The 15,509-nt window shown below is 42.1% G+C and overlaps 1 protein-coding gene across 10 annotated transcripts in view; it reads left to right on the forward strand.

Moving 5' to 3' along the window:
- grin1a (glutamate receptor, ionotropic, N-methyl D-aspartate 1a) overlaps window positions 1–13,401 on the forward strand; it is a 32,661-nt gene extending 19,260 nt beyond the window's left edge. For 4 of the 10 annotated variants that reach the window (XM_019279247.2, XM_019279248.2, XM_019279250.2 and 1 more), the window contains 8 exons: window positions 56–213; window positions 784–945; window positions 1,255–1,364; window positions 1,735–1,880; window positions 2,161–2,211; window positions 6,977–7,003; window positions 7,797–7,907; window positions 11,390–13,401. In XM_019279247.2, the coding sequence (XP_019134792.1) occupies window positions 56–213; window positions 784–945; window positions 1,255–1,364; window positions 1,735–1,880; window positions 2,161–2,211; window positions 6,977–7,003; window positions 7,797–7,907; window positions 11,390–11,458 (834 nt within the window). In that variant the 3' untranslated portion in view covers window positions 11,459–13,401. The remainder of the gene's footprint in view (window positions 1–55; window positions 214–783; window positions 946–1,254; window positions 1,365–1,734; window positions 1,881–2,160; window positions 2,212–6,976; window positions 7,004–7,796; window positions 7,908–11,389) is intronic. The other 6 variants (XM_019279254.2, XM_010752350.3, XM_019279255.2 and 3 more) reach the window with 4 other exon arrangements.
- Window positions 13,402–15,509: the final 2,108 nt, after the last annotated feature.

Consider the following 15,509-nt stretch of genomic DNA (forward strand, 5'->3'; position numbering starts at 1 on the left):
TGTATGGAAAATATATATACACATACTCAACTGTTTGTGTCTTCTCCTCATGCAGCTGAGAAACCCATCGGACAAGTTCATCTACGCCACGGTGAAGCAAAGCTCCGTGGACATCTACTTCCGGCGGCAGGTCGAGCTTAGCACCATGTACCGCCACATGGAGAAGCACAACTATGAGAGTGCCGCCGAGGCTATCCAGGCCGTGCGTGACAAGTGAGTCTCGGCCAGGCCGGGCCGACCAGAGCACGTGTCGGCCGGCTGCTCAACCTGTCAGGCACACAGACCAGGGCCAGTCCAGTCAGCTTAGGGGGGAGGACATGGACCTCTGGATCAGATGGATGCGGCAGGACTTACTGCGGCATTCCGCCTGATCCAGGCCCATCACCCAGCCATGACAGATGTCCAGGGACAGGAGCAAGTGTGGACGTGTCAAGAGCACTGGCACCAGTGTGAGGTTAAGCTAACATTGAGTGGAGGAGCACCCTTTTTCAGGTTGTACCCAGACGAACTTCTTTGAGATGGGGGGAATCCAATGGGGGACGCGCCCTCAGCCATCTGGCATTGGATTTCATTTGGGCCATAAGCAGCGGTAGAGATTGCTGGTAAACGCTGAATGACACACACGATCTGGTGTGCGAGAGAGAGAGGGGTGGGAGCCGTAAATGTGTATGTAAATCATTGTACTGTCGCACCGTAACCCCCTCCTTCCCCTCCTCCTCCTCCTCCTCCCTCCTTCCTCCTTCCTCCTCCTCCTCCTCCTCCTCCCTCCCCCTCCCCCCACAGCAAGCTGCATGCTTTCATCTGGGACTCTGCGGTGCTGGAGTTTGAAGCCTCGCAGAAGTGCGACCTGGTGACCACGGGAGAGCTGTTTTTCCGTTCGGGCTTTGGCATAGGCATGCGCAAGGACAGCCCCTGGAAACAGAATGTGTCCCTGGCCATTCTCAGGTCTGTCCCAGCCGAAGCTGCATTACTCGTATGACTTTTTTTGGTTTCTTATCAATATGATTTCCTGGTCACGTATTGACCGTTTACAGCCATCCAATACATCGCCTTATGTCACATCTTCTCTCTCTGTATCTTCCCTCTCCTTCCCTCTCTGTCTGTTTGTGTCAAGTTTATGTCTGTCTGTCACCTGTCCTGCTGTCTCTGTTTCATTTATGTTGCTATCTGGGAGTGAGCGGCTCAAATATTCCGTCATTTGCGGCGTGTATTAACTTTGTCACCTCTCTCCCCACCACCCCCAACCCCCTGCAGTTCTCATGAGAACGGCTTCATGGAAGACCTAGATAAAACCTGGGTGAGATACCAGGAGTGTGACTCAAGGAGCAATGCCCCAGCCACACTCACCTTTGAAAACATGGCAGGTATGGTCCTTATCGCGTAGAGAGAGCGTTAAAAGTGATTGGACAAAAACTGCAGTGGTAAGGTACTGTAGCGTTTTTTTGTCCAATACCTTTACAAAATCGTTGTTTTAGTGTCGGCGTGGGTGCTCTGTGGAAATGTGCCGTACAGTATCTTGTGCTGTGGCTTTGTGCGGTTGTGGTCTTCTATTAATAGTGTGTGGTTTACAGCCGCCGTCGTCAGTAGGAGCTGTTTGAAAAAGGAGGGGCGGCCACTGAGCAAGAGAGGCAGACCATGCATTCATGCTCAGTGGAAGCGGCGGGGTTGTAGAGGGTTGTAGCTCACATATCTCCATCTCTGCTCTGTTTCTGTCCCTCTGTCCCTCCCAAACAGGTGTCTTCATGCTGGTGGCTGGAGGCATAGCAGCAGGAATCTTCCTTATCTTTATCGAAATCGCCTATAAGCGCCATAAAGACGCCCGCAGGAAGCAGATGCAGCTGGCCTTTGCGGCCGTCAATGTCTGGAGGAAGAACCTGCAGGTAGGATTTACCCCCTCTGACCGCTCACACCCAGGGTGGAAGGGCCGAGGCTATGGTGCAAGAAAGCCAACAAAGCCCCCTTCTCATTGGGGGGGCGACACTTGTTTTTCAGCCTCTGTAGGACCTTTTCTTTCTGCACATCAGTGGTGGTCAGACAGCCAGATCAGAACCGTGATCTCTGATGCCTTCACGTACTGTAAGGCATCCTCAATGGCCACCCTTTAGTTCCTAACAGTTCCCAGAGGCCAACAGCGCCCGTGTCTCTTGTGTGTGCCTGCAGGAGAGTAAGGAGGCCTCTGGAAGTCAAGCTGTGGCCGGGACCCCCTCATTAGTATGTAACTAATTAGCAGAACCATTTCCACCCCCATGTCACCTCTCGCTGTTAGAGTAAAAAAATAAGATAATTAGCCTCGTGGCCCTCTAATATGATGGACACGTTCATGGCATGAACTAGTATTTTCTAAGCTGCTGCTGTGGCGCTTATTCGCTTCATAAAATCAGATGATGTGGACATGGAACGCCTACTATGCCCTACACTATGTCCTGCCAGAAATACCATAAAAACAACAATAACAGAGATTACTTTACACTTGATGCACTTTGATTGCGTCATCATTGATTTCCTCTTTTACTCTGGTGGCCATACCGCAGCAGCCAGGAACTAACAATACAAATAGAGCATAAAGATTAAAATCAATGTCCTGGCTCAATCACACTGCAGTGACTCTCCCGGTATAGTCAACTGTAAAGTGTGCCATGCTACAGTGTACAGTGTGTCTCCTTATCCACTGCAGAGTCCATGCTGCAGACACCCAATATGAGACAAACTTGTCTTGCATGCCAGAAGCTTCGTGCCACGCAATGAAAGCAGAAGCAGGCGTCAGTTTAATGGGTCAGTTTACCCAAATTTCAAAAATACAGATTTTTCTACTTGTGGTACCTGGTGGTATCTAGCCATGCAGATAGTTTTGGTATTATGTGCAAGGCTTTTCAGATCTGTATCTCCAAAACCTCCAAGCTGTTAATGGTATATTATTTGTGGTTCAAAGACATCTGCATGGCAAAGATACTACTAGGAGTAAATGACATTTCTTTTTGTAATCTGAGTGAACCAACCCTTTTAGCTGCAATAAAGCGATGTCCTCCGGTCAGCCGATGAAGAACATGATTTGCCCTTCATACTCAGATGCAATCAAACATGGCCGTGAAGCGTTGGAGCATTGGTGCACCCTTCCTCCACCCACGCACCCTCCCCCTTCTTTAACTCTTGATGGTTTCACTCCCTGATTGGATAGCTGATTGGAGGTACAGGGGGGTTGCACATTTAATGGCCAGTCACACTGTGAGTCTGAGGTGTGGCCCTGGCAGCCCGTCCGCTGACTCTGTGTAAGCCTTGAACCAAAGCTCAGTGTTTGGCCCTGCTGAATAGCAGACAGCAGGGCTGGAGGAAGGTACAGTATAATCACAAGTGCCTGTCAGCAAATCAATGTCCTTCTGAGAGTGTCTTCCATCAACCTAACTACTGTATGTAACTGTCGTGAGTGTCCTCATATCAATGTGTGTTCTCTAGGCGCATACAGCAGGTGAATGCATGTATGGGGGAGGGGGGACACTGAGAAAGGAGAGGGACACACTAAACTGCCCGCAGATCAGCGTGTTTTATATCCATGTCAGCGGCGATCACATAAGATTTATCTGCGCTGCTGAACAAAGATGGCTCATGCATGCTCATCTACCCTCACTGTGGGCCCTAGAGCTAAAACAACAGAGATACACGATCTTCACTGCCCTGAATATAACCACTTTGACGGGGTCTTATGCCATGAGCACAAAGGGAGCCCAAGAAGTCAAGTCGAGCTAATACAATCTGTTCTGTTCAGCGTGAATATTTCTCAAGATATTACTCATGCGGTTTGGGTGCACTGATTGGATTACTCACTGTGATCTAATTTTTTACAAATTAAAAAAGACAACTTGGTTATGTAGGACACACACTCATCACAATGTAAAAAGAAAGAGCACAGTTTATATGGCCTCCTCCTTCCTTAGTACGGCGAGCACTAAAACCTGGAGTCCCATTGTTGGCATCATTCTGACAGCTTGTATGTGTGTTTGTATGTTATTATGTGCTTATACTGCCTCAGGTTGGTGTATTAATGCAAAGCACTGTGCAGTACTGTGCACCCACATGCCTTTAAACATGGATACATAACCTGAGAGAACATGCACTTCTGACTAACCTCGATGACCTTGATCTGTTCGTGTAGTACATCCCTCATCCTCTGCAGGCTGACACTATCTTTACGTGCTGTTATTGCTCAAAACCCCAGATGATATAGAGAAATATAAGTTCATTAACTACCACACACCGTTGCTTCGTCAATGCTTTACAATTAAATAAGGGTGCATGCATTATTAGAATTGCATGCCTAAGATATTGGAGCTTTAAGGAGCTGTAGCCACAGAGATGTAGTGGAGGTACACCTACCGAATCTCATTTAGAACATTTATATATTTTGGATAGAATTTAGCATCCTTTTTGAAGCTGATATAAATCTGTATGATTTAAATGTATAATTCACATTATACAAAGTAAGTATGTAACACTTAAGATTGTATCTCTTTTGTGACAGATGTGTGATAATAGAGGAAACAGAAGACAGCCTCCAACTGTTTTTGTTCAATCTCACCACTGATAGCGTCATTTTCAGCCACGGCAGCCATCAAAAGCAGTTAGCAACTAGCAACGACCATTGGTGGAGACCAAACCAGAGCTGAAAGAAAGAGAATGTTGAAGTCCCTTTGACTGGTGACCAGAAACACGACTCCACCTCTGCTATAGATGTACATGTAAATATATGTGACTGTTACTTACAACTTAAAACTTGATAATGTGTCAGTTTATACTTACAGCTTGTCCCAAAAGATATGTTGTTACAGATTTAAAAGTCATGACAACAATCATTTCTCGTACAACACTTCAAATATGACTTATATCTGAATTGAAAGCAGTCATGCTAACGGAGATTACAGTCTTAAAAAAGCCGTTAGTTAATTGCAGAATTCTGAAGTGTCGTGTTTGACAAACTGGAAATATCTACAGCTACAATTCTGCTTTAAAAAAACATCTGAAACTTGGTCTAACTAAGAAATGAAAGAAGTTCTCTATCTGCACCAAGGACCAAATAACAAGACAGCATAACATGTGAAAGATGACAATGCGCATGATGTCCTTCACCAACAAGGTGTACTGAGGTGAAAAATACCGCACAAACATTTCAGCTCTCTTCGTAAGGGTCTTGTCATTACTGAACACATTTCCAACCTTTTATGTGACAGAAATCTATTTTTGTAAGCTCAAAAGATATTATCCTCACAGACAGATGGAGCCAGCAATATTACAGATACCATGTCTAAAAAGGTGATGCATAAACGATGACTGGCTACAAAGAAATACTGTAGAAATGATGTACCCTGTACATTTTTTTATTTATTTTTGCATACCTCTCAACTTAGGCTTTGTGTGTTTCATATTTTATCATGTATGTCTTGTAACGTTGTCTTAATGTTACTAAGCATAATGTCTTCTATAGATTTAGATCATACTGATTTATATCTCTACATGTACTGATTTTTCTGTGATCACTGATGCTGATAATTTGTTGTTGACCACTACATCACTGAGAGGCTACACGTCTGGCTTTCAGCTTTTAACACAGATGTTACTCAGAAGTGCACTGTCTGAACAAGACTGAAACTGGTGTCAGTCTGAGATGAAAACAAAGCGTGACAAACACTATAGCGTGATGATGATAATGATGATGATTATGATGATGATGATGATGGTGTATTATGATGATGCACTGTGGCAGCTCGCTTCTGTTTCCGACATGAAACAGGCGACTGCTGTACACTGTGCAGGTCCCATGCCACGCTTCATCTGATGGTCCAGCATGCCATGCATGGCCGGGACTGAGCACACGCAGCACCTCATCAGGGCTCAGAGTGGCCAGAATGCACTCCTGCAGTGTCAGACGTGTAAGAAATACGGGAAAGTAAAGATTAAAAGAAGAGAACTGACGTCACTTGGGAATTGATTTTTCCTGAACCAAGACGTTTACTTGTTACACAGGCTGACTTTCTCTATTTACTAACATGAGATGTCATCTTCCAACAGGAAAAATGCACATTTATTAATACCTGCACTAAAATTGAGTGATGTTGTGCACCAATCATTTCTCTGCCAGCTCTCATCTATCCTCCAGGCCAGCTAATGCCTGCTCGCCACCTAAAATCATGTCATTAGGGGTGTTGAGAGAAAAGTGCTGGTCAACTGGGTGATAAAAGTGCCTAGTCATGTGACCTGATGAAAAAGGATGTACTGCGGGGCCAGTGCTGGCCAGGATTGATTTGTCATGCTATTTGTTTTGTGTTTACTTATTCTATGTTTCCCCCTTTTATCCCTCTCTCCATCCATAAAGCGTTTTGGCATGTTGAAATTCACACCACACTGCCCCGCCCACCCAAAGGGCTTCCCTCCCTGCAACTGCTCACTCATCCTCCACTTATACTTTGCTCAACATCCATCTTAGAGCGCTTTCTTATTTATTTTATTTTTTTATAGAAATAGCATCATTTAGCCTCCATCTGCTCGGATCATGAAATCAAGCACACAGAATCGCAAATCTTCTCTCTTTTAAGAATAGTTTTCGCAGTTACAGTAGGTGATTTCTTTTCAAATCTTTTTCATTTCATACTCCATCCCATTCCCTTGTGTGTGGGGTGAATTTCCATTATACCACTTTAAGGTATAATGACTTTAAATGGGCTTCAATTACTGACTTTTGTCGCTGCTGGTTTCCCTCTTTGATATGCATTTTAGTGGCCTCTGATACTGTAGCTTCTCTAACTTTTTATACCTGCCTGGCTTTGGATGTTGATGTTTGCTTTGCTAGTTTTTAATTATTTTTTTTAAAGTTTTTTTTAAATATCCGCCCTTTTTAGTTCCCTTGGCTTTTACTTAAGGATCTTCTTTAAAGTAATAACGATCAAGTGGATGGAAATTTATTTTATTTTTCTTTTCTCCCCCTATGCAGCCCTCTTCCTCTCTAGAGACTCAGGATGTAAGAATACCTTAATATGAGTTTTTTTGCACACAAACACCCAGTTATTGTGCTGAGAGTAGCTGTGATGGTATGAGGGAGGGAGGGCATCAAATTGTCCTGCCATCTTGTAAGAATATGGTTAAAACTGCTTCTTCTTCTTTTCATTTTGTTTTATCCTTTCTATTTATGTTTGACAGGACTGCATTTCTAAATGTTTTCCAGAGCTCTGACCCAGGTCAGAACCAAGCACAGAGTAGATTCTAGATATCCTGTTATCATAATTGGTATACTGTTTAGTCGATCCATTAATATAAGATCACTTGTGTGTTGAGATGACGTGTGTTCAGGCAATAGCGAACGTACAGGCAGGATATTTTAGATGGTTTAAGTAGGTATCACAACCACTGACATCTTTATTAGTCATCACCCATTCCAATGCATTTCTAGGGGCCAAGTGAATGTGTCAGCACATTTCTAGAGGACTACTGTGCCATCTTGTGCAGTCCCACTGTGATAATGTTGCATAAAATGTAGACGAATGCCCTCATATCAGGCTGACCAGACTATTTCCACTCTCACATCTAACAGGCTTTATCCCTTTCTTTCTCCCTCTTTGCGCATTATACATTTCCAAATGCTGTAGTCTTTCTCACAAGGACCCTCCCTCTATTTAGACAATATAAAGTAAGGTAATTTATTGGGGTGGTGGTGGTGGTGGTGGGTTTGGGAAGAGAGAATGGGTGAGACTGAAACCACGGTTGTCACCCCAGCCAGAGAACATGAATAATGTTTCTACATATATTTATTTTAGGATAGGAAAAGTGGTAGAGCAGAGCCCGACCCCAAAAAGAAAGCCTCTTTTAGGTCCATCAGTACCACCCTGGCCTCCAGCATCAAGAGACGTAGGTCCTCCAAAGACACGGTAAGGAGACGAAGAAGCAACATGTGCCCTTGTTTATTCTTCCCTCTCTTTCCCCTTCTTCGCGTCCTCCTCCTCTGTCTCTGCTTTCACCCCTCTCCTTTCTCTTTCTCTGTCCTCTCTACCCACATCTCCATATCCGACCGCGAGACAGTGCCATGTTCCACTCAACCCATTTCCACACGGCTCCGCGGCCTCTGCCACGTGTCTGTCCGTTCACCATCGATCAGCCATCACCATTTAGCATCTGTAGGTCCTCTACAGGCCCGGAGGGCATCAGTGCAGGAACTCAGGTCAGGCCAGGCCAGGAGCTGGGCTCTGAATTCGGGGAAGGGATTGTCCCAAGTATTCAGAATTTTGAGGGGGGCGGGGAGGTTCGATGGGATTAGTGGCGTTGCTCCTCTGGAGGAGGGGGGCGAATAAAAGCAAGCAGTCTGCCAGTGGTGTTTTGTCTTGGGCTGCTCTTCCTCCCTGCCTCTGGTTTGGACGTGGATTCTGGCGATTGTGTATTTATTGGTGACGTTGTGGTGTGTGTGTATACTGTATGTAAGCGTGTGTCTCTTTATATATTTGTGTTCGTGTCCTGTCGTTTTTGACTGCTTGATCCTTTGTATATCCATCGTTTCTTTGCACTGATCCCGCCCGCACTTCCTCTGTTTGGATTTCAGCCGCTGTTGGTTTGCTTTTGGTTTGAAAAGCATGCGCCGATGTTTTGTCATTTTTCCAAAAAAAAAAAAATCCATCTCCAAAGGCAGGCGTGATGGCCAGTCGTCCTGGGAAGAAAACTAATGTGTTATCTTATTTTTCAACATGTCTATTTCAGGATTACACTCATGGATTTCTATTAATCAATTTACTTTTTGCTTTGTCATATTTTGTTTGTCATAATTCTTGTTTATTTTTCAGTGTCCTTGTGGTCTGAACTGTGCATGCCTCTTTCAGGATATATTTTCAGGTGGTGAAGACTTCATTTATGTTTTAATTGTTGTTTTTACGAGCTACAAAATCTGTGAAGCCTTAGACTCTCACTGTGTTACAAATACAAGCTATAAATTCCTTTTCCCAAATCAATTTTCTTTTTTTTTTTACACCATTTCTATATCTCTGCTTGACTCCCTTGTTGCAGCACAATGAGAGTGTCAGGTTTCCTCTATTCTTTTACAGTTCAGTTGAAAAGCCCTGCTGCTCGTTGCAGTTGGGAGATTGTACCCCGCAAGCTCGGAGTGCTCTGACAAACCAGTGACCCGCAGTCATTTGTGCCCAGCTGCTCCGCCAGACATAGCTGGTCGCTGACCAAATCTGGCATGAGTCTAAAAAAACCAGCAATAATCTCTGGAGCTAGCACAGACACCTCGACAGAAAGGCCGCTGTACTAACACTGTGTTCTGAATGTGTTTCTCAGGGGAGATTTAGCCTTTGGAAGCTAAGCTAACGGGTCACAAAGTAAAAGTTTTTTTTTTTGTGTGTGTTTTAATTTGATCTCCTGTCTTTCTCTCTTTCTCTTGTTTTAACTTTTGTCTTTTTTTTTATGAATGTTTCTACATTGAATCAAACCTCCTTTACTCTTCCCTTTGGAGGTTTCTCAGTAGAATCGGTCTGGTTTGAAGATAAGAAGAGTGGGATCACCATTGTTAATATGTCTGTGTGAGGGTTTCGGATGCTGGTTTTGGAGCCCAAGCGGGGAAATAAATGGCTCAAAGTGGAAACATAAAAAAGGATTTAGTGCAATCAAAAAAAAGAAAAAAAAATGAAAAAAGATGCTCCAATTGAAAGATCTGCCATCCTCAGTCTTTGACCATTATTTTTGATTTTATATAAATGTTCTTCTTTTATATTAATGGATATCAATGGACTTGAGTGTCAGTGTCCCTCACCCACATGCCACACTGCTCCTCTCTCCCTCTGCAAGCATGCCAATGACTGTAACTGTCATAGCTGTAGTAACATAACAATAGAAGAAGTAGAAATCTTTGTAGCTGTGCCATATATTAAAAAGAATCTCTATAGCTGTTTTGAATATAGCTTTATAACCATTAACTGTGGTTGTGATGTCAGTGAAGTGTCTCTCTTTTGCTGGTCCACTTGACCCCAGTAGGGTGCGCTGTTAGCAGGCCCTCAAGGTACAAGACATGAGGAGACCCAAATGGGGGCTGTAAGCCATATGATGATGCAACTCGCGGGTCAAGTAGATGAGGAACATCCACTCTGACTCTATTTAGAACAAAAAGTTACATTTTAACTATTCAGTCTGGATGTTGCCCCATCTGTCAGCATGTAAGTTGCATCATGACAGCTTCTGAAGCTCATATGCTTGAATGTATTGGCTCTATCAGCTTTAAATGAGAGGCACTTAAACCTAAGATCTTGCTTAATTGAGAAAATACATTAAAGACGGGTACAAAAAGGCAAGACTCTTCCCTGTTTTGGTTCTGCAATACAGTATTCATTTGTGATGCATTCACTGTACATACAAAATATGTTTGCCTGCACATTGGATGTTATGAAACAGGTTTTTCCAACATAATGCTGTGAGTCAAGATTATGATTGACCTTTTGAAAAATCAGTTGGAATATAAACATAATGCAGACGGGTTAATTACTCCACCCAAGCTCACTGTGTACCAAAACATGAAGCTTACTGTCCAAAAAAACAAACAGCATTTCACCAGCTCTAATGATGTAATTGACTATATTTACAATGTTTAATGAGTTATTGCTTCAGCAGGTTTCCATATTCTTGCTTATTAGCAAAAAAAAAAAAAAAAGCAGCCTCAGCATTGTAAAAATATGGCTTACTGCTGTCCGTATACATATTCAAAAGACTCAGTCAAAAGCAAAATCGCTGTACTTGTTGCCATAGAAACTAAGCACTTTGCATGGAATCGGGATCTTGTTTCCCCTCTCAACAATGTAGACGCCTATAATTCAACGCACTCTGCTTAAAAAGAAGCACAGTGAAGCAGGGGACTGGACGTAAGAGTTCGACACAACGGCACTTTGAAATCGGCCTAAAATTCATCTCCTCCTGCAGAGCTGCTAAAATTAGAGAAGCCGCCTGTCTGCATGCGTACAAATGGCCGTGGGGAGATAAATGAGCTGTCTGTTTTAACCATGGCAGGAAATTATCACCCATATTGTAAGGCCAAATAAAATTAATGATGCCCGATTCAAATTTGCTGTTGTCTAAACTCAGGATCTTACGTCTGCTCCCAGCTAGCCCACCTCAGGCATGACCAAACTGGTTTACAAAAATCCAACATTTCAACTAATCCAACAAAACTAAGGTGTGCCTGAGAGGGGTTAGAGAACCCTCCTGCTCTTACATTTCTGCAGAAATGAAGCACAGGTGTTCTTAAACCCCCCCCCAAAAAAGAATGTTTAGATAATTATACTAACATTAAAACCAAAATAACAAAAATGCAGCTTTTGTCAAGAAATGACTGTTGTCTTCATCCTTCCCCCCCATTTTCTCTTCACCTCTGCAGCAGTACCCACCCACTGACATCACGGGCCAACTCAACTTGTCTGACCCGTCTGTCAGCACTGTGGTGTAAAGAGAGGGAGACGCTGACGTTCGCTCCCAGAGGAGAGAGGAAACGAGACGAGGAGGGAGTGGAGGGGAGAGAGGAAGGGAGAAGAACTCATCTCCACGGTCCCTTCGCCGTCGAAGCCGAAGCTTTCATTTCACCGCCTGCCAACGGAGCTTTCGAGGAAAAACTTGCTTGCCGAAGGAGTGGCTGAAAAACACTGACCTTGCACCTTTTTTTTTTTTTTTTTTTTAGAAAAAAGTCAGGATTACCTGGCGTTAGATGTTTGTAGGGTCCCTGAGCATGCACAGAAAAACCCATCTGACTCACATATACAATATTTTCCTTCTGTATGTTATTAGCAAACTTATTTAACCTTGTTTTTGTCATTTTACTCACAGAAATTTACTTAATGTTTGATGTTAACTACTTTCAAATTTTCCTGACCAGCTGTATAACTTTAGCACAGCCAGGTTTAGTTTGGTTAAGCAAATGAAATAAACTAGTTTTGGAACATATCACTTCCAATTAGGGCTTAGATACCATAGTAATATCTAGTTTTTCTTAACAACATATACTGCAATACAATATGTACTGTAAGCTTCAATAGATATCAAGTTTTTTTTAAATAGGAACTTTTATCTACAATGTTTTTAGATATTTCTTCCAATGGGATGCATTAATCATGGCACTACTGATGAGAATAGGACTAATGTTGTCTATCAGTGAAGAAGATGGAAGCATGTGTGTGCTTGTATGTGAATAAGAGCTTTATCTGTCTGAACGATGAAACTGTTTTGAAGTCTGTACACCAGATTCTGTAGTTGTATTTTCCCCTTTGATTTTCTATTAATATGCCAAATGCATGTTTTTTCTTTCTTAGAGACAATCTGTTAAGCTTTACCATGTAGAGTAAGAGATAAGTAAGTGAATATGTCAACTCATACATGAACTTGCAGTCTCTAAAGCTGATGTTTTCACGTCCAAACATGTTTGAGACACTCAAGCCGTAAGCCATTTTGTGCTTGGGGACGCCCTCTCTCTTCCTCTCTCCTGCTGCAGCAGTCTTTCTCATTTCCAGTCTCCGAGGGGTTGCATCAAAGGGCCAGGTTTTTCACCCAACCAGCACTCGGTCTTTCATGCAAAACTTCCTCCCCGCGTAGAGCCGGAGATCTTTTACAGGAAGAAATCCGAGTGACTTACCTGAGCGAGCTTGTGTGCAAGTCTTGGTTAGATGCAAAAACAGGCCGTTTCCCATTTTCTGGAGCTGAGAAACCACTGCTGTGTGTTGAAAAAACTATTGCACCCTGCCTGGTGTCTGGCACTTCATAGCACTTTATGCTGAGGGGTCTCCCAAACTGTAAAAACTGATTTACCAAGAAACTATAGAACCACTACAACATCAGACATGTTACCTTCTCCACTTCAAGATGTTTTAATTTCACAAATCTCTTTTTCATTTTACTTTTTATTTGAAAAAAAGTCTTTATAAGGGAAATAATGACACTTTTTAACAAACACACAAAGTGCTAAAACAGAATTTGGTTTCTAAACTTGTGCGTTTGTTTCTGATCATGTTCTCATTCTGGCCTATGCATGCTTACGTGTTACTATCAGTGCTTTGGTTTGTTTTCGGATGCCTGTTGTTGCCGTGTACAGTTAGCTGAGCTGTGTGGAGCGCTTAAGTTGAATGAAATGTAAATAGAGTCTTGTTCATTGTTAGGTAGGGTTGAGGAGATTGCACTGCGCTTGTATTACGACTGCAACTGAGAATGTTTTAAACTATAGTTACACAGATACACATACACACACAATTATGATACATGAGCATGCATCAAAACACACACGAACACGTAAAACCCATTAAGGGAGGTATCACTTGTTTTCTTACCTTTTCCAGTAATGAACTTGCATTGAATCATCTTGTTTATACAACTGTAAATAAAATATACTTACATTGCCAAATCTAACTACTCCTGTGATTTCATCATCTGTTAACTGTATAATCTATGAGATGTGAGGAAATACTGAAAAATGTCCATCACAATTTGTCAGTCCAAAAACCAAAATATATTAAATATACAATGATATGAAACAGTAAAACCAGAAACGTTTTGATAGATAAATAATTTACATTTCTAAGTGATTGCCAAAATTGTTGGCTATTTAGTTTCATCTTGTTGACTGATGGATTACGTGACTCATCATTTCAGGACAAATTATTCTTATCATTGCACATCACAGCACATTAGGAGTAAGTAAGTACTGTTTTTGTGATATAACAATCCTACAATTGCTATTTCAAGAGTTTTGAAGGGCTTCATGGTGAATAAAGGTAAGCACACTGTACTAAAAAGAAGAAAAGCATATATATCTAAGAAAGAATAAAAAGACGAAAAGCTACAAACACACACACAGAAAGAAAAGAATAATATGGAAAAACAATAACAAACAAGAGCTTGTGCTATGAACAAATTGAGACAAGCAAGAGCATCAGTTAAGAAAAAGTAGGTCTTACGTGCAGTGGTCCTCTGGTGAAGCAGCAGTGCATGGTGGATATTTCTCCCTGCTCTGGTCACCTCACATAAATGACTCTTAAAAGAAGAAAAGACAAATTCTAAATAACAGTAAAAATACATTTTTGCAGCACTTGTGCAAAAGAGACTTTCAAGTGCACCAGAATGTAATATACAATTTTATTTCTTTAGACTGTATGGTTGATTCTTGAGTACCAGCCTTTCATATAAAACTAAAAGCAACAGTTTCCATCAAAAAGCTTAGACCATCTGAGCGTTTGTGACCTGCCCAGCAGGATGCAGCAGAGGGCTAGTGTGAACATGAGTTGATGTTGGTCCAGAGTGAATACTGGACTTTTTCATCAAGTGGACACAAGGCCAGTTTGTACAAACGTTCTTTAAACTATAAGAAACAAACTTAGTACATCCTAAGATTAAGAAGGATGAACATGAACCAGATTTTATTAGAGGAGAAATTCATATTATGGCCCACCAATTGGTCCAGAGTGAAATGCCTTAAAAACTATCAGGATAGGTTGCCATGAAATCTGTATCTGCAACTGTCGTTCATAGTCACAGAGGATGAAGAGTTTTCACCAGCTCATTTGATTCGATGACATCAGCCTCGGCTGTACTTTGTGTTTACTTCTTATTAGCAAATATTAGCACACTAACATGATAAACTAAAATTATGAATATGGTAAATATGGTACATATCAGTGTTGGCATCCTGACATTAGCATTAAAGCACCACAATGCCTATACACCGTCACAATGCCGCTAATGTGGCTCTTTCTCCTGTTAATTTAGACATCTGGTTATCTTAGTTCCTTCCATACATCATACCATGTTATTTAAGACAATTATTTGAGGTTTTTCCACTGAATCTCTGAAAACATCAGCAGTAGCATCAGCAGAGTGGTGGTGGGTGTTGTTGATGTAAAATGGACAGACATGTACATTTAAAACATGTGTGTCACATGGAAATGTTAACAACACTCTTTCAATCACTGAAATGATACCAACGTCGCCCCAGTGGAACATACTGTACTGTAGCACCAACACGGTCACCGTCACAGTCAGTGAATCTTTAATTAGATTATGAATGTCATCGTTAATTAGATCACAGCTGTCATTGTTAATTAATGGCATACCTTGTAGAAGCAGAGGTGGGTCGCAGCACATTGTCAGGTGAGACATTTGTTCTGGTCCATTGACCATCCGCCTGATGACAGCCCACACTCTGTCACACTCTGTGAGATGAATGTGAGTGTTGATTGGTCCCCCGCTACGAAAATGTGATTTATAGTGATTGATTTACAGATATTGAGTTTCCTTATTTTACAATTTTCAATTGAATATTTAGCATTTTCCTATTTGTGCAGTAGGTTTTGACCCTTGGTTGAAGTCTGTCAGTGACAATTAAATTACTGAAGTTGGTGATAAGAACTGTTAAGAATCAGTTGAACCCTACTTTACTCCTTTACTGAACATGGGCTGATCACCTTGTGGACCATCTTGACCGAGTTGGTATATTAGGTAAGAACAGATTCAGGAAACCA

This window comes from Larimichthys crocea, chromosome IV, assembly GCF_000972845.2.
Source record: "Larimichthys crocea isolate SSNF chromosome IV, L_crocea_2.0, whole genome shotgun sequence".
Lineage (NCBI taxonomy): Eukaryota > Metazoa > Chordata > Actinopteri > Sciaenidae > Larimichthys > Larimichthys crocea.